A 21,154-nucleotide genomic window follows, 5' to 3' on the forward strand; every position below is an offset into this window, starting at 1 on the left:
CTGAGGGGGTGCTCCAGGTGGTGGCCGGCACAATGGGTGCGGCGGTGAGGCGGACCTGCGACGCGTGGAAGTCGGGTAGAGCCTGAGGCAGGGGCCGTGCTCAGGCAGCTGAGTCGGCGCACTGCTGTAGCGCGTGTGTGTCTACCGATGCCCCGCGCCACGCGATGAGGTCTGTGGCAGGGCCGGTCGGGGGGAGAGGAGGGGGGCAGCGTGGCGGTTCGACCCCGCGCTGTGTACCGCAGAGAATGGACACGCGCGCACATATGTAGAAATATTAACAAGAAATATTCTCGTACTGGTGACAGGCACCATTCATCTGCTTAGGTGCACGCGTGTCTGAAGTGCTCTAGTTTAGAGGGTGACGAGAAGCCGCAGGTGTCGGCCGAGGAGCACGTCTGAGGGACCTTTGTGCCTGAGAGCAGCACCACTCGTGGACAAGGGATTCGACGAGATGAGTGGACAACGCGGCGCGCGGAGATGCACGTGCACATGTGCCGCTCTCTCGCCTGCCTCATTCGCGACTTTGTTTCTCCACATCTCCACACCGTCTCCTCCTCATGTTACGTGTGTGTGTGCGATGGTGTGTGGTCTGTCTGCAGCCTCTCTCTGTGTGGGTGTACCCCTCGCCTCTGTTCCACACCGAGCGTTTCCAGTGTTTCCCTCGGCGCCTACTGTGAGACCCCCGCCCAGTGCTGCTCCGCTGCGCCTTCGCTTTCTGAGTGGCCAAAGTCCCGCACTCGCTCTTAGTGTCTGCGTGTGCACGTGTGTGGGTGTGAGTGTGGGACTGATGGAGTCCTCTCACTCGTTTGCCTCGCCACCAGTTCCTCTTGTTAGCGTCACCCCATGTCATCAAGTAAAACGCCGAAACCAGCCACCCCACCCCACCCCCAACCCCCCTCGTGAGAATGCCCCCCCCACCACCCACTCCCTTCCTGTGCGTGTTTCCGCGCGTGTTCGCCAACCCCCCCCCCCGCGAACCCCGCTGAGTCCCACCGGCACCTTCGTCATACCCCCTCCTCCACTCCCCCAACCATCATGCGAAGGATTGGGCGGGCGACCGGCGTGCCGGCAGGTGGGCCCCCGGGCCAGGGGTGTCGGCGCCCTTGGGAAAGGCGGGCCCCCAGGCCTCGCGTGTCCGGCCACGGCGACCCCCGGCGCCGCGGCAAAACCCCCCCGCGCCCAGCCCCCCCCCCCCAGGCGCCCCACAACCCCGCGCCAGCAGCCCCCCCTCCCCCGCAAGGAGCAGGCCGCCCGAGCGGGCGACGCCAGCACCGCCACCGCCGCCCATTTGCCAGCACGCCGACCAGCCCACACAACACCCGCCCAGCGGCCAACGCCCCCCGGGGTTTTGCCCCTGGCCGAGCAAGCCGGGCACAGCCCCCATCACGCCCACCGCGCCCCGCCCCTTGGCGCGGCGCGGCCGTGTCATCAGGTATGCGTGGATGTGCGACATGGAAGCAGCGGCACTCAAGAACAGTGCGTGCGCCTTGAAGCCGTAGCCCACCATCGTGGGCGTGTACGCGTCAAGGGCACCGCCATCGTACACGAACAGACCGCTCGCCGCTGCCACCGCCAAACTGCCGCTCCATCAGAGCCAGCTTTGCAGCGGACGGCATGTCGGGCATGCGCATGTAGTTGTCCAGGTTCATCGGGCGCTGGCTCACCACAGCGAGCATCCCGTCACCCGTGACGTTCTGCCCATCGCGCCTTGGTGGAGCTCGCACATATCGAGGCTCTCGCTGAGCCCGTCCCTCTCAGCAGCTGCGCCGCGTTGATCAGGCGAGCCAATGCATGGGCCGCCAACGCTGAAGTAGCCAATCTCGCGCAGCCAGCTCTGGTCCTCGCGGATCTCGTCGATCAGCTTGCTGGCAAGCACCTCCATCTCTTTTCGGAAGATCAGGTGGCCGATGCAGATGCCGCCGTCACCGATCTTCTTTGACACGCACTTCTGAAAGGATGCAGTGTTGACGTTGCAGCCGGTGAAGAGGGGCGTCGGCTGCTCGTGGCCCGACGCCCCTCAAGAGAATCTGGTGCTCCTTCACAGGGCATTTTCGGGGGTTCAGGGGGAAGTGGAGGTGGTCGGTGGTCGGTGGAATGTGCTGTGGCAGGCGCGAAGTGCCGGACACGGTCAAACCGTCTCATCAAGAGGGGTGGCTGGAGGCGGGAAGAGGGAAACGCCGTTGCGTGTTACGCTGTTGAAGGCGCAGTCGTGCCTGCTCAGGTGCCCACGCACACGGAGCGGCGGTGATGTGGGCGCAGCACATGGATGTGTGCCTGTGTGGTGGGGCTGGAAAGGGGCGAGAGAGGGGAAATCGGAGCACCAGTGATGGCGGAGAGCGGGCTGTGAGGCAGTGGAGGGAGGAGAGTACTGAGCAACAGAGGATGCGGTCGCGACGAGGTCGAGTGTAGAGATCAGGCATCATGGTGCACGGTCCGAATGCACGAGAACCATGTGCCATGTTGATACGTTAAGAGGCGAGTACCCCTCAGAGTACGTGAGCCGGGTAGAATCCGCACTCTTGCGCTCGGAGACGCGCCCCAAGGAGAAGCTACGTCGCGAGACGGCAAGGGATGAAGCCCGTTTACAAGGGCCCTCCCCTCTGCACACGCACACGGCAGGGCAGCGTGGCTGTCCTGCGACTAGGTGTCACAGCGCATCGTGATATGCAATGGACAACTTGCTGCAGGGAGCTACACGCAACGGGAAGAGGGAGCACAAGTCGAAACAGCAAGAGGAAAGCCGGACACGCCGGTGCGCGACACACAAACTCGCACCCGCGGCTTCGACCAGCGGGCGAAGGAAAGGGAACGTCAGCGACAGAGAGAAGGCAGTCATTCGCATGACAACAAAACGAGGATACATCGACATCAGCTCGAGTTTTCTCTTCGCCCATGGGACAGCGCACCCGAGAGAATGGGGTGTAGAAGAGGACGCTGTGGCTCACCCCGGAGAGCGGCGCTGACGGAGATAGCGGGTCAGAGTATCGATCTCCGACTGAATCAGCAGATGCTCCTCGGATGCGCGCATGCGATGCCGAGGGGTTCGCGCGTGGCACTCGGTGCAAGCCCGACCCAGACCGCTTTTTGCACCCATCGCACCCGCTTGTCGATCGGAGGACGACGTCGAGGCATCCGCGGAGCTGACAACGCCAACCTGCGCAGTCACTGGCAGCGACAAGGGCAGCTGCAAGGATGCTGTACGCGCTGCTTGGCCTGGACCCGCTTCACTGCTGCTGGGGGCTACCATGGGTCCCCACAGCGGCCTTTCCTTCATCTCGTGCTGCGTCTGCAGCCGCACCTCCTGCAGCGCGGAGCGCAGCATTTGCCGCTCAGCTGAGGTCAGCTGCTGCAGAAGTTGCGCACTGCCCCCGCCGTCCTCGACCGCGGCGGTCGCTCCATCGTCCAACGCAGCCGCCGCCGGGGAGACGAGCCGTGTCAGCTCATTCAAAAGGTGCGGAATGACTCGATCCCGCCGTGGCACGCCTTGGGTGGATGCAGGCTCACGAAGAGCCGGTTCCGGTCGCGTGAAAAGGAACAGAGCGCGCGCCACCGCAGCCGGCCCCCCGTGATCAGCATCATCGCGGCGGAACGGCGCAGAGAAAACGAGCTCTAGAATCATCCGCTTCAGGGCCGGTGTGATGATACCGTCAGGTGACTGCAGCTGCAAGCATGCGAGCACCAAGAGGCCGTAACGCTGATGCCGACGCGCCAGCTCGCTGCTCGGCTCCCTTGTCACGATACAAGAGGACGCGTGCTGGCTTACCGTGTGCACTAGCGCTCGCAGCGTGCGTTGGGCCTCTGCACGGACGGTCGCGAGCGCCAGTGCATCGCCGACGACCTCGCACGCGCGTGACCACAGCATCCCCGGCGTGTCGGGCCCGCTAGTCACTGCCGTGTCACCAACGCACCACAAAACGAGGGCAGAGCGCTGAAGACACTTGAGCGCCTCAGCGAGCACCGTCTGAGTCCCATCCGGGTACGCGACGCAGACCTCTGCAATCCCAAGGAGCCCAGCCATTTCCTGCACATCGTGCAGACTGCGATGTCGGTGCTGCTGAAAGAAGACATCGCGCACCCACCACGAGAACGCGGTCACTGCCTCCGTGGAGGCCACGGACGACGCTGTGGCGCACACCACGGCGAAGATATCCTCGACATCGGCAAGGGAGATGGACGCCAGGGCGGGCGATACTGCGTACGAGGGTACCGGGGGCGGCGTCACTGTAGACGTATGCTGCAGTGCGTGATGCGTCACATAGGCACCGAGCCGCCGCCTTGCCCGGGCAGCTGCCTCTGTCTTTCGATGCTCCGCAGGGACCCCATGAAGGGATGTAGAAGAAGCGGGCCACCACGTGGTGGGCAGCCGAAGCAGCCAGCGGGCCTTGGGGAACACAGGCGCAGTCTGCGCACGACTTGGCGGCGTGCCCCGCACCGGGTTGGACGAACTCGACATCGTCTTGCCAGCGTCCCTCCTCGAAGTTCGTGCGACGCTGCTTCCTGGCCTGCGTGGCCCGTCCCCTTCGCCATGGGAGGAGTGCTCAACAGGTGATCCGGTGCCGCTGCTGTACCTGCTGCCCCGTCGCTGCTCCACTTCGTAGACCTCAATCAACCGCATCGCCTGCGAGAGACGCACCAGCTCCTGCGGTCGATACCACCACAGACTCTCTCGACGAGACGGTATGCCGCCATCGCCTGCTGCCGCAGCCTCCTCTTCTTGAGAGCACAGCGACACGATGGCTTGATCACATAAGCCGAAGATGCGCTGCTGCAGCAGCGCACGATCCGTCTGCAAGTGACTCAGCCGCCGCAGGCTGTTCGCGAATTTGCTCCCAGGCTCTGCCTCGGCTGCCGCCGACGAAGCACACCCCGTCAGCACCAGAGCGAGCGCGGTGAACTGCACCAGCAGTCCTGTCGTCGAGGTGCCGTGATCGATAAAGAGCGTCCAGTGCTGCTCCACGGTGTCTACCAGAGCCGCCAAGTCATCAAGGGTGAAGGCGATGGAGCTCTTCGATTGTATTTTCCGCGCATCCGCTGCCGCTGCTGAGGAGGTTCGTTTCCGAAAGCGACTGAGTTCTCGCTGCTGCTTATCATGAGCATCAAGGCACGCCTCCATCACGCGAACGAGAGACTGAAACTGTGCCAGATCACTCACACCGGCAGCGCCTCCACCAGCGCGCGCGAAGGCAGTTTTGCTCTTTCCCATGCCAAGCATCGAGATGGATGTGCGGGGCGCTGCAGCGGAAGACGCACCAGTCGTGGCGTGGTGCATGCGCCGTTGCCAGAGGGCAAAAACCTGCTGCGTGGCGAGAGGGGAAAGCCCATGTCGTAGGCAGTTGGCCAGCATCAAGCCGCCATCGTCGAGGGTGATGGTGGGCGAGCTGAGATCTCGGCGCACCTCGGCGAGCAGCCGCTCGCTGAGAGCGTCGCGCAGCAGGTCATCAGAAGGTTCCCTCAGGGTCTCTGCGCACGGTGAGGCCGCTGTTGGTGCAGCCCGCTCATGATCACGCCTTTCTGTGGCCAATACAAAGTGGGCCTCGAGGGAGCGCGCGGGGTTTGTCAGTGAGCTTGACTGCATGCGGCGCAGCACCTCGTCCAGCGACACCGCCTCCAGCTGCTCGGCAATGCGGCGCTGCACCGCTAAGCGTTGAAGGATGATGCGGAGCATGTACTCATGGCGCTGTGATTCCTCTGGGCAAAGACAAACAATGACAGGAGAGAAGCAGAAATAGCACACGGCCCACAAGACACAGCGCCGTTGCCGCTCGACACCTCAAGCCCTCGCGTGCCCTTCAATGGCTGCAGCGCCAGAGACAGGGAGAGGAGTTATGTGAGCGCGTGAGCGCCCTCCTCTGCAGCGGAGGTGGGGAAGTCTTTTAAGCGAGAGAGAGTGGGAGAAGACCCTTCGCCGGGCCACCCAAGCGCCGAAAAGAAGGTCGGAGAGAAGGCCAAATCAGAAACACGCGATGTGGGCAACAAGAACATGGGGAAAGGAATGAGCTGCAGAGCGAGCGAGACCGTGGAGAACGGCACCGACTGTGTGTATGCCATGTGTGTGCGTGTGTTCGAGAGAGCGAGGCAACGAGGAGGCACAGCAGCAGCCAGCCTGCGTATATATATAGGGCGGGAAAACGGTTGCGCTCCACTGAACACCCTGACATGACTTGCCCTTTTACCTGCCGTATCCATCGACATCTTTATTGCACGTGAGTGGCTGTGCTTTAGCCGTGCCCTCTGGTCTACACGGGCCCACCCAAAGAAAAGGAAGGACAAGAAAGGCCAAAATTGCGAGAGAGACAGAGAGGGGGGGGGAAGTCAGCGCAGGTGTAGCGCACAATGCAGACACGCAGGCGGCAACGCTCCTCGTTTTCTGGCCCCCTTTTGTTTCCTTTAGCACCATCACAGCTGCGGCACCGGCGGGCACACAACGCCAAAAGAGAAAGAGAGGGAGGGGAGGGGAGGGAGACATGCAACATTATAAAGCTCTGCAGCAACCTCATCTGCATCACGCATCCTCTTCGGAAGTCTTCCGTTCCGGATCATCGCCCTCCTCCGGCAGCGAGGAAGGTGGGCTGGGCAACGCCTCTTCGTTCTCCTCCTCAGCGCCCCGCTGTGAGGCACCTGCAGTCGCATCCCCCATCGATTCTTGCGGCTCTGCCTGCACATCCGTCTCGTCAAGCTGCGCATCTGGAGTAGCAGGATGCGAGGGTGGATGCTCTTCGTCCGATGGCGCAGAGGGGCCTGAGTCGCCGGAAATCTCCGCTTCCTGTGTGGATGTCTCCGCCTCTTCGTTCTCTGCTGGCGCCTCGCGAGGCGCATGCTCGGCGGCGAGCGCAGTAGAGTCTGTCGTTGGCGCTGAAACTGCAGGGGCGCTGTGCAGCTGAGGGAAAGAGGTGCTTGTATCCGCCCCGTCGTTCTCCTTCGCCATAGACGAAGAAGCCGTGCTTAGCTCTGCACCCGCGTTGGGTATCTTGGCGGTTGCAATGATCGATGGAGGAGTCAACGACTGAGGTGGCTGAGCGTCAGTGGGAAGCGAGATAGCCGTTGAGGCGGGTGGTGCCGGTGCACCGGCCGGGGCGACCGACGTAGCGGCTGCCGCCGTCTGCACGGCTGCAGATGAGGTTGGTGCCGAGACGGTCTGCTTCTCTTGTTGCTGTAGCTGCTGCTGCTGCTGCTGCTGCTGCGCTTGACGCTGGCGGGCCTGCGCCAAAAAGCTTCGAATCACCTGCAGGGTGTCGGTCATATGCACCGTTGACTCCTCCACCTCCGGAGGCGCCGACGCCGTGCTGTTCGGCGACGCCGCAGACGATGCTGCTGCTGGCGTCGTTACAGCCTGCTCCAGTGCGCGCTGGAGAACGACGCTCGCGTGCTGCTGCATGACGCTCTGCACCCGCTCCGCCTCCATGGCTTGATACTTGACCTTCCACTCCGACTCCCATTGCTGCTGCGCAGCGCTGATACGCTCGGCCAGGCTGCTCGCCTGCGCCTGCGCCGAGGCCTCGAAGGCTGCCTTGGCCGCCTGCACCCGTTCCTCCTGCTGCTGAATAGCCTTGACGAGCTTCCCAATGTAGCTGGTCTGGTCCTGAGTCGCCTGCCGGGTGGTCTCGGCCACCGCCTCGGCGATGTACGCCCCCATGTCCCGCAGCGCCGCCGTGATTCTCTCGGCCGCAGCCGAGTGCTGAGCCTCTTGTGCATTCGTGTGACTGTCAGTGCCCGTGCCGACGCTCCAAGACGCCGCCTCGCGCCGTAGCATGTCACTCATGTCCCGCCGCTCCTGCTGCACCATCTCGCGCAGCTTCTCCGCGTGCAGCTCCGACTGGTGGTAGAGCTGCAGCACGTTGGACAGACCCTCCAACGTGGTGCGCACCATCGTCACCGCGGAGGTGTAGTGACGCTGTAGCTCCTGCAGTTCGTTTGTGAGGCTCGTCGTGCGGTGCGTGAGCGCCGTGTTGGCCGCCTCCATGGAGCGGCGCGCCTTCTCCTCTGTCGCCGCAGCTGCCGCATGCTCGCTGCGTGTGCTGTCCAGCTCAGCCTGTATACGTCGGTTCTCATTACGCGCCTCAAGCAGGTCACGGTGCGAGGCGAGCAGCCTCTCTTGACTCTGGACAAACTGCTGGTGCAGCGACAAGAAGGAGTCGCGGTGCGGTGTCACGGAGCTGTCATGGCTGACCTCGCCGCTGGCGTTGGCGTGTCTGTTGGAGCCCCGCTTTCCACCGGGCCTCACGGCACGCACGGCGGCATCCTCGTTCTGGAGAAAGACATCGTTGGCGCCTTGCCGGATGTGCTCGAGAAACTGCGGCAGCGAAAAGGCAGTCGCACTCGCCGCCTCCGGTGCTCCCTTGATCGATGTGTTGCTGCCCATCTCCGGAGAGGTGGCCGTAGCAGGCCCGCCCTTCGAGTCTCGCACTTGCAGGAACGCCTCCTGCTCCAGCAGTGCCTGCACACGATCCTCATGAAGCTCGAGGAAGCGCTGAAGCTGGTCCTTCTGCCGCTGAAGCTGTGCCACCTCGCTCTTCAGCTTCTGTGCACGGCGCAGCGCCTCCTCAATGGCCTGTGGGTCGGCTACGACAGTGGCGCTCGCAGCCGCAACCCGTGTCGCGGCCTCCCGGATAGTTCTGCAGCAGTCCCGCAGCTCCGTCTCCGAGATATGTGAGCCGGTGATCTTCGCGACGCTTATCAGCAGCCGATCCCGCTCCGCCTCGACGCCGGCGCACTGAGCACGCAGCTTCTTCTCCTCCTCGCGCCGGCGATCTACCTCCGCGGCGAGAGCGGCAAGATTGCCGAGCAAGGCCGCCTTGCGCTGCTCGAGCTGTGCCACACGGCCCTGCGAGACGCGCAGGTTGGCCTCTGCCGTGTGCATCGTCTGCAACTGCCGTTCCAGCTCGCGGATGCGGTCACGGCCTTCGTACCAGAACTTGGTCAGCTCGCCACGGATCGACGTCGGGTTGCTGCTCGCGTCCTGCTCGGCTCGCTGGCGCTTCTGAGCTAAGGCTACCTGCTCCTCGCTGTGCTGCTGTGTGAGCTGGCGAATCGCGTCCTGCGCGGCGGCCAGTTGTGCTTCCATGCCCCCCCGCTCCGACGCGAAAGCTTCCTCACGTTCCGCGGCAGCGCTCACTTCATCTTCGAGGCTGGCGATGCGCTCTCTCAGCACTTTCGCCTCCTCCCTTCGGTACGTCTCTTCGATTTCGTGCTCGATGGCATGTCGGCGCTCCATCTCCTCAAGAAGCACCCGTTGGGCTGCCTGCATTGTCTGGTTGGTGCGGACATTTTCCTTGATGGTCTCCATCGCGTGGATTAGCTCCGGAACCTGCCGAGCAGCGAGAAGACTATTTTCCACGGTGGACAGAAATGTGCCGACGGTGGCGGCGGTGGACGCTTGGCACTCCTGCAACTGCTGTCGCAGCAGTGCTTCGGTTTCCCTCAGCTGCCTCAGCTCAGCCATCAGGGGCGGGGCGGGCGTGCTCGACATGGACATCTCCAGCTCCGCTACCCGCGCCACGAGCTGCTGCTTCTCCTTCTCCATTGCCTCCAGCTGCGCGTGCAGGGGTGCCACCGTGTCGCTCTGCAGCTGCGCGAGGGCCGCCTCGGCTTGCCGCTTCTCCTCCTGCATGCGGCGCAGGACTTCTGACACGGCGGCGTTCATAAAAGACGGGCGGGCTACCCCGGCGCCGTCATCTGGCGCGTTGCTCTTCTCCCCGTCATCCTGCCACTGGTCTGTTAGCACCTTCTGACTAGCCTGCTCGTGCGCCGCGACACACTCGAAGAAGCGGTGGAGCTGCTCCCGCAGGACTTCCTGTGTTACGCGCTGCTCATCCGACAGCTGGAGGCGCGCCTTGAGAGTTGTGTTCTCACGCAGGAGCTCCTCTATCACGGCCAAGGAGTGCGCAGGGCGCGGCGACGCTTGTGGAATAGTCGCGGGGCTTGCCGACGTGTGCTGCATTGTAGAGAAGGGTGGTGGCGGGTACGGAGAGGCGGATGCTGGACCGGAGCGTGCTAGTGCCGTTGGCCCCTCGGTTGCGTGAGCTGCTGGGTAGGACATGAGGCGCCGCACGTGCGCTTCCAAGACTATGACTAAACGAAACGCTACGCTGGTTGTGGCGTGTGCGAGCTCAGCTGGAGTGTATGTGTTGCACACTGGAGTTCGCCAAGAACCAGGGATAGCAGCAGTAACATCGGCCGAGGCCGTGCTTCAGCGCTCTGTATCACCTCAGAAAAGGTGCACGATTGGGGAGACGGACAGCACGCACACCCTTCGCAGGAGTAGAGTTGCTCCCAAACTACGGAGATGCAGCAGTAGGCACATGGTTGCACACGGGTGCGAGGAGCGTAGGGGAGGAGGTGCCCGTGAAGGAGAGAGCGTGGGGATGAGAAGGCGCAAGTGAAGCATGGGTTAAGAAGGGTGCAAAGACGAGGAGCGTGCCACCTCACGCAGAAGCACGCTGAGGGATGTGTAATCCACGTACTCGTGATGTCTGCGCCTACATCCGCAACAGAGCAAACGAGGTGCCGCACAACACAGAGGCTTGACCTCGCAAGCCTGACCGCGTATGGGAAGTATGCGTGTCGATGTACTGCCTCACGCGCGCTGACTTGTGGTTTGGGGGGGGGGGGGGGGGGGGGATTAGTTGATGGTCTCTGAAGCCACAAGATACGCCAGTCAGCACCGCACACGCGCCCCATCTCGATCCAGTCGCCAACCTTTTGTGGCTGCCTCACGAAGCGCCCCGTTGACACGCAACCGACAGCAGGACTCATCATCGCCGCGAAGTCCCTTAGGCGACTGGGAAAAGCATTCGCACTGAGAGCAGCAGCAGCAGAGCGGTGAGGAGCGGCGAAGGGCAGGAGGTGAAACGGGCAATGCAGAGGCGCATCAGAGCTCGTCGAAAACGAAAACAAAAGAGGGTGTGGGAAGTGACATGCAAGACGAGGGGAGGGGCAGAGAGAGAAGTGACGCGCGCGCGTAGGCGCTGTTACGATGAGCGAAGGAAAGAATAGGAGCTGAAATCTGGGCAAGGAACGACAAGTATGCTGCTTGTTTGTTTTAATTTTGAAAACGAGAGTACAAGACACGGAGAGCGCATGAAGACCAGAGAACGGCCGAAGCGCGGCAAACACTTGGCGACTCGTACCGAGAGGGTCATGCGTTGCCGCATCCCCGTCTCCTCTGGGGTTGACCTTTCCTTCCCCCTTCTCTCCCCCGTTGCACGGTGTCAGACCATGCTGTTCGGGCGGCGTGTGCGACCCGCTGGAGACGGCGCTTCTGCCGCGCGGTTGTCGCCGTGCGCTCCATCGCTGTCCGAGGAGAGCACCTCCACACGGGAGGACTGCCGCACTGAGGAGACTGGAGGGAACGCGTTGAACCCGGCAAACGGCGACGGCGGCGCGGCGCGGGCGGAGCCGGGGTACGGCGTCGACGCCGGATTCAGACCGAACTCTGGCAGAGGGGCATCGTACGGGGCGTAGCAGGGAGACGAAACTGGGGGGTAGACATCCTCGAAGGGGTGCCACCCCAGCGACGGGGGAGAGGAAGCCGGATAGGGCGAAGACGGGCAGCTGCAGCGTCGATGCGACGATGCGGAATGTGGCCGGGCAAAGGCAGCTGGCACGTAGCCCAAGCCCACGCCTTCATCAGAAAACCAGACTCTCTGGCTCGTGTAGTCGCCCCCCACGAAGGGCATGTCACCCGGAGCAGCAAACCCTGCCCCGCTGCCAAACGGCGCGTGCTGCGCCTCCGGAAAGCCAAAGACGTCGTAGGCCGGCGGGTGCGCCGCGGAGACGTAGGGGCGTGCGTCACCCCACGAAGAGGCCGGTCCCGTTGCACCTGCCGGTACGCTCTGCCGATGTTCTCGCTCGGCATCGCGACTGTTGTGCGTGCGCGGGAGATGCCTCTTCTGCCCGCCATCCTGCTTCGCGCGGTGCGGTGTGGCTGTTGGGTCTCTCGGCTGGAACGGAGCTGAGGTGACGGGTTCGCGAGGCGCCCCGTGAGGAGACTTCCCTGTAGACTGCAACGGCGTGTCTGCCGTGAATGTCGCGCCCTTTCCTTTCCGCTTCTGGAGCGCAGGATTAGCATGTTCACCGCACTGCCCGCTTTGTGTCGTGCTTCGAGGAGCGGGGGACTGGGCAGTCGTGAGCGTGGCCGTGGTATTGCTCGTGGCACGCCGCTGCCGTGGCCATGCCTCATTGTGGCCCTCTGCGCATGCCCCGCCGAGCCAATGCCAGCAGTTCACCGCACCCGCGAAAAACGCACACCGGCGCTGACCATGCCACGGGCCCAGTGCAAAAAACTTTTCAAGCACGTCTCGCAGCAGTGCCACCGTCCACAGGACACATGTCAGCGCGATGCAAGTAATGCTCAGGCCGCGTGCCCCAGGCATCGGGGACTCGTTGATGTACGTCACAGCTGACTCGTCTGCGGCGGCAACAGCAGCAACGTCAGTGTCCTCAGCGGCTGCGGCCTGTCCCGGCGGAAGTCTCACTGGTCGGCCCTCCCACCGTGCCATCTGCCGCTCGTAATCCTCATACGACTCCTCCATGGTGCGGAGGAACTGCGGCAGCCTCACGGTCTTGAAAATGGCACGCAGCTCTTCGGGGCTGTACGTGCGCGGCGGCTTCGGTTCAGCCAACGGCTTGAAGACGAGGGGGCCATTCAGCGGCGGGACGGGGTATGTGCACGCCCTGGCGACAGGGTCGAACTTCGAGCGACGGCCGCGATACTTCGTAGCGCAGTCCTTGTCCGTCAGCGGCTGGCAGTTGTTCATCACGGTCGAGAAGCGGTAGTCCCCCTCGCACAGCACTCGACTAGTTGTCCTCCCCGATGTGGAAGCGGCGTATGGAGAGGGGACACGCTCTGGCGGGTCACGAGCGAGGGTCATATTCACCGTGTCCTGTGACAAGGGCGTGGCTGCCTTGTCCACGTACACGACCGATGGGGCGAGGAGGGTGCGGAAAGGACTCGTCCTTGGTGTGACGGCGGAGTACACCTCGACGCTCACGGCGGGCTCGTGGGGCGATGCGGAGAGGCCTAGCTTGGACGCGGAGACGTTGACACGCATCACACTGGGGTAATGTTCTGTGTCGCCCGCCACCGGAACGGTTGGCGTAACGCACTTCCGCGTCGTGCAGATCCTGAACGTCCACCTGCCCGCCCTGAAGCTGGAGAAGGAAACGTACTCGAGCTCAAAGAGGATGGTGTCCTTGTCCGTCGGACTGACGTACTGCCCTGAGACCCGCGTTGGACGGCCAATCGGAAAGAGCGGTGCGATGGTATCTGTAAGATGAGCGCTGAAGTTCTCGTACGAGAGAGACCACCCCGTCGACGCCGGTACGTCGCACTGCAAGCTGATGTCTTGGATCGTGGTGGGGGAGGACATGGTGACGTCGTCGATCCACTTGCAGTCGTTGAAAAAATAGGGCCACAATCCAGCGGCGTTATCTTCGAATGAGCTGAACTGGTTTGTGTTGTTTTCATCTGCAGAGGTGTAGAAGCCCAGCGGGTAGTTGAGGCAGGTGCTTCTGTCGCTGCGGTAGTTGGCCGGCGTGTATCCGATGCACCGACTTTCTGAGCAAAATGCAGCGGTCACGACAGGGATGGGAGACGACCCAGACTCTGAGTTCGTTAGGTTGTCTCCTTGGCGGCACAGTGAGAAACCACGAGACGGCAATCTGTGCGGAGGACTTGCCGTAACACCGGCCAGGGCAGCATTCGAGTTTGCGGTGCACGTCGCCGATTCTTCGGTCCATTGATTTGCCTTCATTTCACATGAAGCACCCGCTGCAGCCTCTCGGAACTTGACCGTGCTATTCACACTGAAAGTGAAGTGCCTCAGCAAGTACGGGATTGGTACACCTGTGCACACGTACGGAGGCACAGGACTGTCCACCAGCTCGTACTTCTGGTAGTAGCTTGAGTTCACTGCACAGCACGCTTTCAAGGTGAAGCACTCCGCGTCGGCAGCGGGAGCGCCTGCCACCACCTCCACAGACTCGGACCGGGACTGGTAGCTCCTCACGTTGAGGCTACCCACATCGTAGGTGTACTTGCTGTTCTGCTTCACCACCTCGATCGTCGAGGGCAGCGCGGACCGCCACAGCGTGCCGTTCGGGTCCTGAATCAGTGGGTACTGGGCAGAGGTGAGATTGATCACAAAGTCCAGACCAGGGTTGGGCACGTCGAAGACGAGCCGCAGCGCGGCATTCGTGAAGATGTGCTGTGGTGTGATCGCTTTGCTGGTGCTCCGCACCCCCTCCATGAGTATGGCAGGCGTCAGGAACGGATCTGCCACGGTCGCGTTGAAGCTCACGGGCAGCACCGATGCCTTGGCACCGCTCTCGGGGTGGACGGCATCGTCATGACATGTTTGGATCACTGGCTTCGTATACGGGAGCCGGAGCTTTCCGTCGGCAACCGTGCAAGCGCAGTATCCAGCAGCGACGAATACCCACAGCCCCACAAGCCACAGGCGAGGTGGGGGGAACATGGCGGTTTGACAGGGGAGAGAAAGCAGCACCGATCGAGAAGATTGAAACAATAAAGCACACACACACACACACACACACCGTGTAGATGTGCACTGGCGTAATCCGTTTCCCGTACCGTGTGAGGAAGCGGGCAGCACAACGGGGGAAGAAGCGGCACTTCGATTCCGAAATTTACATATATATATATATATAAATATATATATATATATATATATTTATATATATATATGCTTAGAGAGACGTACAAACCGCAAAAACAATGGAGGGATAGAAAAGAATGGAGCAGCGGACGTTAGCAGACACCCGACCGTATCGGTGTGGAAGGGATCTGAGATCTGAAAAACGCAAGCAGCGAGCAGGGAAAATGAATCGAAGGAGGGAAACGGAGACACACGATAGCAGAAAATAAGCAAGCAAAGAAATGATGTTCGTCTGTGAGCGATGATGGCGTGCGACGGAGCGAAGAAGGCGAAGAGAAGGAGAGGATTGACAAGACAGAGTAGCGCGGCGGGCGGCAGCCAGTGGAGATGCTTTCGTGTAGAGGGTCCATGAGGAAGACGCAAACGCGGTGTCGACGTCGCATGGCGTTGAGCGCACTCGCCTGCTTCAGAGTAAAGGTGAGTGTGGGTACACTCCTGCGCACATCATGACCGTAAGTGCAGCGGCTACCCGATCATGTACGGCGTTTGGTTTCTCCTCGCATGAGATGCTGTGAAGATTCCTTTTCCTCCTCCTCGAGACGCGATAAGGCACAACGTGCTCCGCAGCTGTGAGAAGACGTCGACAAAACGCCGCCCAACACGCGACAACACCTAGAAAGCACTCGCCACCGCATCGCCTTCCACACCGCCTACGCGGACGGCTCGGTGGGCACCACCGTTCCTCGCCGGTGCATGGGTGACGCGTACCGCGGGATGGGTTGGTGCACCGGCTTCTGGATCTCGTCCGCCTCTAGCTGTGCCGCCAGGGGTGCCATCTGATCGCCGTGCTTGCGGCTTCCGCCGACAAACAGGCGCGAGTTCTTGGAGATGTCGCGACTGTTGTAGTTGAAACTGGACGCCGCGTGACCTCTGCTGTTGGCGTAGCCACCGGCGTTCATGGTGCCGCGCGTAAAACGTGCCGTCATGCAGATGCTGCGCATCGTAATACCGAGCTTCCGGGGCTCCGACCACTCCACAGGGAACGGGTTCATGCCCGACTCGCCCAGCCGCTCCATCGAGAGGGGGAAGTCTTGATCGCACAGCACGTCGTACACGTAGTTCACACCGCCCAGGTGCGAGAAAAAACTGCATCCAGGCTCGAGCTTGATGATCTGCCACGGCACTTTCTGAATCCGCTTCACCGCCTGCTGCGCTGCATTGTGGCCGTGCTCCGTGTCGCTGATGACGAACGTGCGCTGCCCCGCGAAGGCAATCACGTCACTTAAGGGAGGACTATCTGACAGCATCTCGATCGGCTCCACACACAAGGCACGCGCCTGCTCGGCTGCCGCCTCTGATGGTGCAATGGCACCGGTCAAGGTCATCATGGACAGCTTGTTCGTACGCGACGTGCCGTAGCCCATCAGTACGCCGTGAGTGGTTGAAATAAAGTCGCCGCCGCTCGCACGGCCACCCTTCACGTCCTGCAGCATGTGGTTCACATCACCAGTGGCACCCCACCCGCGCATGTACCGGATGGTTTCGCTAATCTCCGCTGACCGGTGCTCGCGCCCGTGCTTCGGCATCGGGATGATCAGATCGTGATGCTGGAAGAAGAGGTCGTTTGTGAAGAGGCACTCGTAGTAGGGGCAGCTCTTCATCTCATAGAATCGCTCAATCAGCTGCGATTGCCGCAGCACCTCGAAAAAGTTCTGGACTTGACGAACAAAGAGCTCCGTGTCCACCTCCTCGCCGGACGGGGAGTGCGTCGGGATCGTCTGCGTTGGCGGAAGCCTGTAGAGCACGTTGGTGTAGCGCCGCACAGCGGTGTGCAACAGCGAGTGGCGACTGCCTCGGCGAGTGGTGATGTCGACAAGTGACTTGGTAAGTGCCAACGCAGTCGATGATCGAAGCGTGGTGGAAAGCGACACACTCAGCGCGAGAGACTGGGCCTGGCGCCCAGCAGTCGAAGCATTGCAGGCAACCACAAGGCGGTTACGAGGCATTGTGGGGGAAAAGTACTGCAACACAGGATCCGCGTGCTGCGTCCTGCCCAAGTTCCTTTTTAGCTCTCTGCAATCAGCCCATGCATGCACACGCATACGCAGCTCGACAGCAGAGCAGTAGCGGTTGAAAAGGAAGCAAAGAATTTGGGAAGTCTCGAAGATCGCTTCACAATACACACGCGCAGAAGAGGGAAAAATGCAAGGCGAGGAGAGAGAGATGCGCCACAGAGGGCCACGTCTACATCCACCTCATGGCACAACGATAGCACGCTTGCATCCCCCGCGTATGCCCGACGAAACAGGCACGGGTGCCCGTGTGCGTGTGTGCGTGTGTGTGTTTCTCATGAACACTGCACAGTATCATGGAGCTGCGCTGCGTGCAGCGTTTCTTTCTCGTGGCTTGAAGCGGTGCGTGGAGACGCTACTGCTCTACCAGCACCGCACACGGTGAGTGCAGCAGGCATGGTGAGCATGAGAACACAAAGGAGAACAAGAAAACACGTGCGGCCCTGCGCACTTGTGCCAGGAATCAGGCAAGGGGCACTGCTCGAAATGGCGCAGCCACTCTACGAGGTGAAATGCGCCCCCGAACGTCGTCATCCACGATCAAGGTGATGCCACCTGCACAATGAGCTTCTTGTGGTTTACGTTCCCGGTTGCTGAGCGGTCAAGCGCCTTGGCGGCTTCGGCAAACGGCAGGACTTCCACGTCCAGGCGAAAGGCACCGCTCTGGTAGAGCTTCGCCACTTGGTCGCCGATGTATCGCAGCTGTGGCCGAGTCAGCGGATGGCCATGTAGACCGTTCAGGAAGACGTAGTGCACCGACAGCTGACGACGGAATAGCACATTGCTGTTGGGAATCAGAACGCCAGACAGCAGGCAGACGGCGCCGCCAAAACGAAGAGCGTCAGTGAAACTCTCCGCATCCTGCGTGTTGGTCACGGCGAGGTAGTAATCCACCCCATAGCCCTCTGTAGCGTCCAGAATCTGATCGACCATCTCGATGCCGTCGTGGTAGTTCAGCACCTGATCCGCGCCGATGCTGCGCACATAGTCTGCGTTGCTCGGAGAGCACGATGCAAATACGTAGAGCCCCATGTGGTGCGCCAGCTGCACAGCGCAGCTGCCCACTGCCCCAGATGCACCGTCGACGAAGATGCTGCGGCCCGGCTCGATGCGCAGCTTGTCGAAGAGGGCAACGTATGCAGTCCACGTGGCGCATGGAATGGCCGCGGCTTCCTCATACGAGAACGGCCTCGCCCCGTCAGCCGGGATGGGCACCGCTACGGACTCCTCCATCACGGCGTACTCGCACAGGGAGCCGCCGTGCGCGTTCGTCAGGCTCGAGTGGAACATGACCCGATCCCCAGCCTTCAGCCCTGTCACCTTCCTGCCGACACTCTCCACTTCACCGGCGCCGTCGACGCCGACCACATACGGGTATGGGTAGTTCGGCGGCTTGTGGTGCATCCCTTTGAACCCCTTGAGAGCGCTGCCCGCAACGCCAGGGCCAGAGCCGGAGGCGGGGAACATGACTCGCTTCCAGTCAACTGGGTTGATGCTGGCTGCGTACACTCTTACGCGGATCTGTGTAGGGTCCGGCGCCGGCACCGTCACATCTGACAGCCTCACAGCGTCTGTCGACCACTTCAAGGCTGGCTTCTCCACAGCCCAGCCCTTGCACTTCACCGGTGCCACTTGTTTGCCCGCCTGCCCGCTCATCCTGTGATGGTATTGCCGTTTGCTTTTTTTTGGGGGGAGGGAGGGAGGAGTTGTGGTGAGCTGCACTGTCGTGTGTGTGTGTATTTTCGTTCACCAGATAGCAACCGCGAATGTGATGCGGTGAGGGTCGTGCTGACAAGAGCTTGAGAAGCCACGCACAGAAAAGAGACGCTGTAGACACACGGTTTGCGTGCTCTCTCGCTTGATCACCTCACTTTGGACTACGAGTAGCAAGAGAGGGAGAGAGAGGAGTCCGTGTGTGCGTGCTCATACAGACACCGAGGACGGCAACGAGTAGGATGGGTGGCCTACAAATGCTTGAGCGAAAGGTGCTCATTTCATCGCCTTCTCAGTGTAGGGTCCGCCCAGAACCACTTGCATGGAATGGTGGTCGGCCTCCCCCTCCCCCAGCAGCACCATCACCATCACCAGAAAATATATATCTTTTTTTGTTTTCCGATACGCAGTCATCTAATCGATGCCCGGACTTCACCCCGAGAAGAGAGCAGACGGCGTTGTCACAACGGCACATCGAGGTGGTGCCCACTACATTTGCCGTGCGCCGAGGTGGCAGTGCAGCACGACAACACAAAGGTCGAGAAAGGGTCAGAAGTAAACCGCAGCGACGACAGTGCTCGCTTACTCCCCCACACCACACCCCTGAACTCACCGCAAGGAGGATGAAAGGAAAGGAGAGACACACGCGGTACTGCGCGCGCACTCTCACAGATGTGCCGCCCCATCTTCCACAGATCCGACCCCGCGCTTTTGAATGGCAGCGAGGAGGTAAAATTAGATGAGGTCGTAATCCTAACCCGCTTCCCTTGATGCCGCCTCAGAGGCTGCCGTGGCCGCTGCTGCGCCGGCGGCCTTCTGTGTCTCCTCTACCTGATATTGATGCTGAGCCTTTTCGTACAACTGAACATGTCGGCGGCGCAGGCGCTCTTCTTTTTCCTCGTTTGTGTGGAAGTTGGTCAGCACGATCTTGCCGCGCCCGTGGCCTGATGCCACCAGGTCCAGTGCATCCGCTGCTTGAACAAAGGGCACCTGCTCCGCATTCACGCTAAAGGCACCTTGAATGTAGAGCTGCATGACCAATTCACCCAAAGGCTGCAGCTGCGTCCGTGCCAGCGGGTCTTGATGCTGCATCCCAAGGCACACATAGTGCACCGACAGCTGTCGGCGAAACACTATGTCACTTCTCGGGGAGAGCAAACCCGTCAAGACGCAGAGCGCGCCGCCGAATCGCACCGTCTCGGAGTGCGCCTCTGCCATAAACGCGCCAGCGCACTCGAGCAGGTAGTCCACCCCGTAGTTGTCTGTGTACGTCAGAATCTCCTCCACGACATCCGCGCGAGTATAGTCGACGACGTAGTCCGCGCCGAGGCTTTGGACATAGCGCACGTTCGGCGTCGAGCAGCTTGCAATCACATAAAGCCCAAAGTAGTGAGCCAGTTGCACCGCGGCCGAGCCGACGCCGCCTGAGGCGCCGCTAATGAAGATGGCCCGCTGCGTCTCTATCCTCAACTTGTCGAAGAGCGCAATATACGCTGTGGCGGCAGCGGCCGGCAACGACGCCGCCTCTACAAAGTCGATGAGGCGGCCGGGCACTAGTCCCCCGGTAGAGGGCGGTGGTGCGCATACCACCTCCGGCAGCTTCCACAGAACGTCACTATCCACCACGGCATACTGGCAAAAGGTGCCGCCGCTTTCCTGCATCAAATCAGCCAAGAAGGCAACACGGTCACCCACTCGGATGTCCCTGGCGTTGGCAGAGGTCAGTGCCCCTGCAGAGCCGTCTCTCTCGCCGCTTGAGGCGGCAGCCCAGCCGACGCTCTCCACAACACCAGCACCCTCGATGCCGACCACGTACGGGAACTTAAACGGGGGTCTCGGGTGACGGCTCGCGCGGCGGCTTTTGCCGCTGGTGCCAACTTCAGGGGAGCTGGGCAGCACAGCGGTACGGTGGGCATCAGCGGGGTTGACGCCGGCAGCGTAGATTTTCACGCGCACCTGGCACGGCTGCGGGACCGGGATCTCAATCTCAGACGAATACACCACATTTCGCCGCGACCACGAGCGGTTGCCGTGTGGCGCTATCCATCCAGCGCACAAAATCGGCTTTCCAGATGTCGCAGAAAAGTCCAGGTTCGAAGGCTTTAGAGATGGAACAGGGACACCAGGGAGGACGTAGAAGGGCGGTGGCACTGGCGCCGAACTTATGTTCGACGAGTTCTTGTGCCCCATGATGTGCCGCAGAACACCGTGGTACACCCGTCTATGCGGACAGAGACAGTTGTGCGGTAATAAAAACTACGGGGCAAGGCGACAAAAGAATGAATGCAATGGTGGCAGCGTCCGCAAGGAGACACGGGACTGCCGTGGGAAAAGACGAATGGGGACACGGGGGAGGGGGGAGGGCGTAGCACAGCGCCAAATCGAACAAAAAGCGAAATCGATCTGTTTTAGCGCCTGTTGCTTCTGTGCGTTTCGTTTCGGTCTTTGTGATTTGTTTGTTTGTTTGTCCTTCTTCTTTGATGGGCTTCGTTGCTTCTTCTGCTGGCGTGTGTGTGCGGAAGGATGAGGGACGCAGCAATTCAATGAAGCAAAGCAAACAGGAACGCAAACCGAGGGACAAGATGAAAAGGATGAGCCGTCTGGTCCTCAGAGAGAGAGAAAGAGAAAGAATCACCCTGTGCGTTGTGTGGAAGTGTGTGCGGTCTTGAGGTTTGAAGCATGGCAGCAACAAGAGAGGGAACACTGAAGCAGGAATGGGACGGGATCGATGCGCAGCGAAGATCTGAAGAAGCG

General features: G+C 61.3%; 6 protein-coding genes across 6 annotated transcripts; all 6 read right to left on the minus strand.

The window, feature by feature from the left end:
* Window positions 1–2,941: 2,941 nt before the first annotated feature.
* On the minus strand, window positions 2,942–5,665 carry LMJF_10_0520 (conserved hypothetical protein; the record flags this gene model as incomplete). Its single annotated transcript, XM_001681333.1, has 1 exon — window positions 2,942–5,665. The coding sequence occupies one exon, from the start codon at window positions 5,663–5,665 to the stop codon at window positions 2,942–2,944; it is 2,724 nt and encodes a 907-aa protein (XP_001681385.1).
* Window positions 5,666–6,502: 837 nt separating this feature from the next.
* On the minus strand, window positions 6,503–9,937 carry LMJF_10_0530 (conserved hypothetical protein; the record flags this gene model as incomplete). The annotated part of the gene is made up of 1 exon (XM_001681334.1): window positions 6,503–9,937. One exon carries the CDS (start codon window positions 9,935–9,937, stop codon window positions 6,503–6,505), a length of 3,435 nt encoding a protein of 1,144 aa, XP_001681386.1.
* A 1,270-nt stretch (window positions 9,938–11,207) lies between these two features.
* On the minus strand, window positions 11,208–14,474 carry LMJF_10_0540 (hypothetical protein; the record flags this gene model as incomplete). The annotated part of the gene is made up of 1 exon (XM_001681335.1): window positions 11,208–14,474. The coding sequence occupies one exon, from the start codon at window positions 14,472–14,474 to the stop codon at window positions 11,208–11,210; it is 3,267 nt and encodes a 1,088-aa protein (XP_001681387.1).
* An 851-nt stretch (window positions 14,475–15,325) lies between these two features.
* LMJF_10_0550 (conserved hypothetical protein) lies at window positions 15,326–16,621 on the minus strand (the record flags this gene model as incomplete). The annotated part of the gene is made up of 1 exon (XM_001681336.1): window positions 15,326–16,621. The coding sequence occupies one exon, from the start codon at window positions 16,619–16,621 to the stop codon at window positions 15,326–15,328; it is 1,296 nt and encodes a 431-aa protein (XP_001681388.1).
* Window positions 16,622–17,227: 606 nt separating this feature from the next.
* LMJF_10_0560 (zinc binding dehydrogenase-like protein) lies at window positions 17,228–18,343 on the minus strand (the record flags this gene model as incomplete). Its single annotated transcript, XM_001681337.1, has 1 exon — window positions 17,228–18,343. One exon carries the CDS (start codon window positions 18,341–18,343, stop codon window positions 17,228–17,230), a length of 1,116 nt encoding a protein of 371 aa, XP_001681389.1.
* An 810-nt stretch (window positions 18,344–19,153) lies between these two features.
* On the minus strand, window positions 19,154–20,590 carry LMJF_10_0570 (zinc-binding dehydrogenase-like protein; the record flags this gene model as incomplete). Its single annotated transcript, XM_001681338.1, has 1 exon — window positions 19,154–20,590. The coding sequence occupies one exon, from the start codon at window positions 20,588–20,590 to the stop codon at window positions 19,154–19,156; it is 1,437 nt and encodes a 478-aa protein (XP_001681390.1).
* Window positions 20,591–21,154: the final 564 nt, after the last annotated feature.

This window comes from Leishmania major, chromosome 10 (assembly GCF_000002725.2).
Source record: "Leishmania major strain Friedlin complete genome, chromosome 10".
Taxonomy (NCBI): Eukaryota; Euglenozoa; class Kinetoplastea; order Trypanosomatida; family Trypanosomatidae; genus Leishmania; species Leishmania major.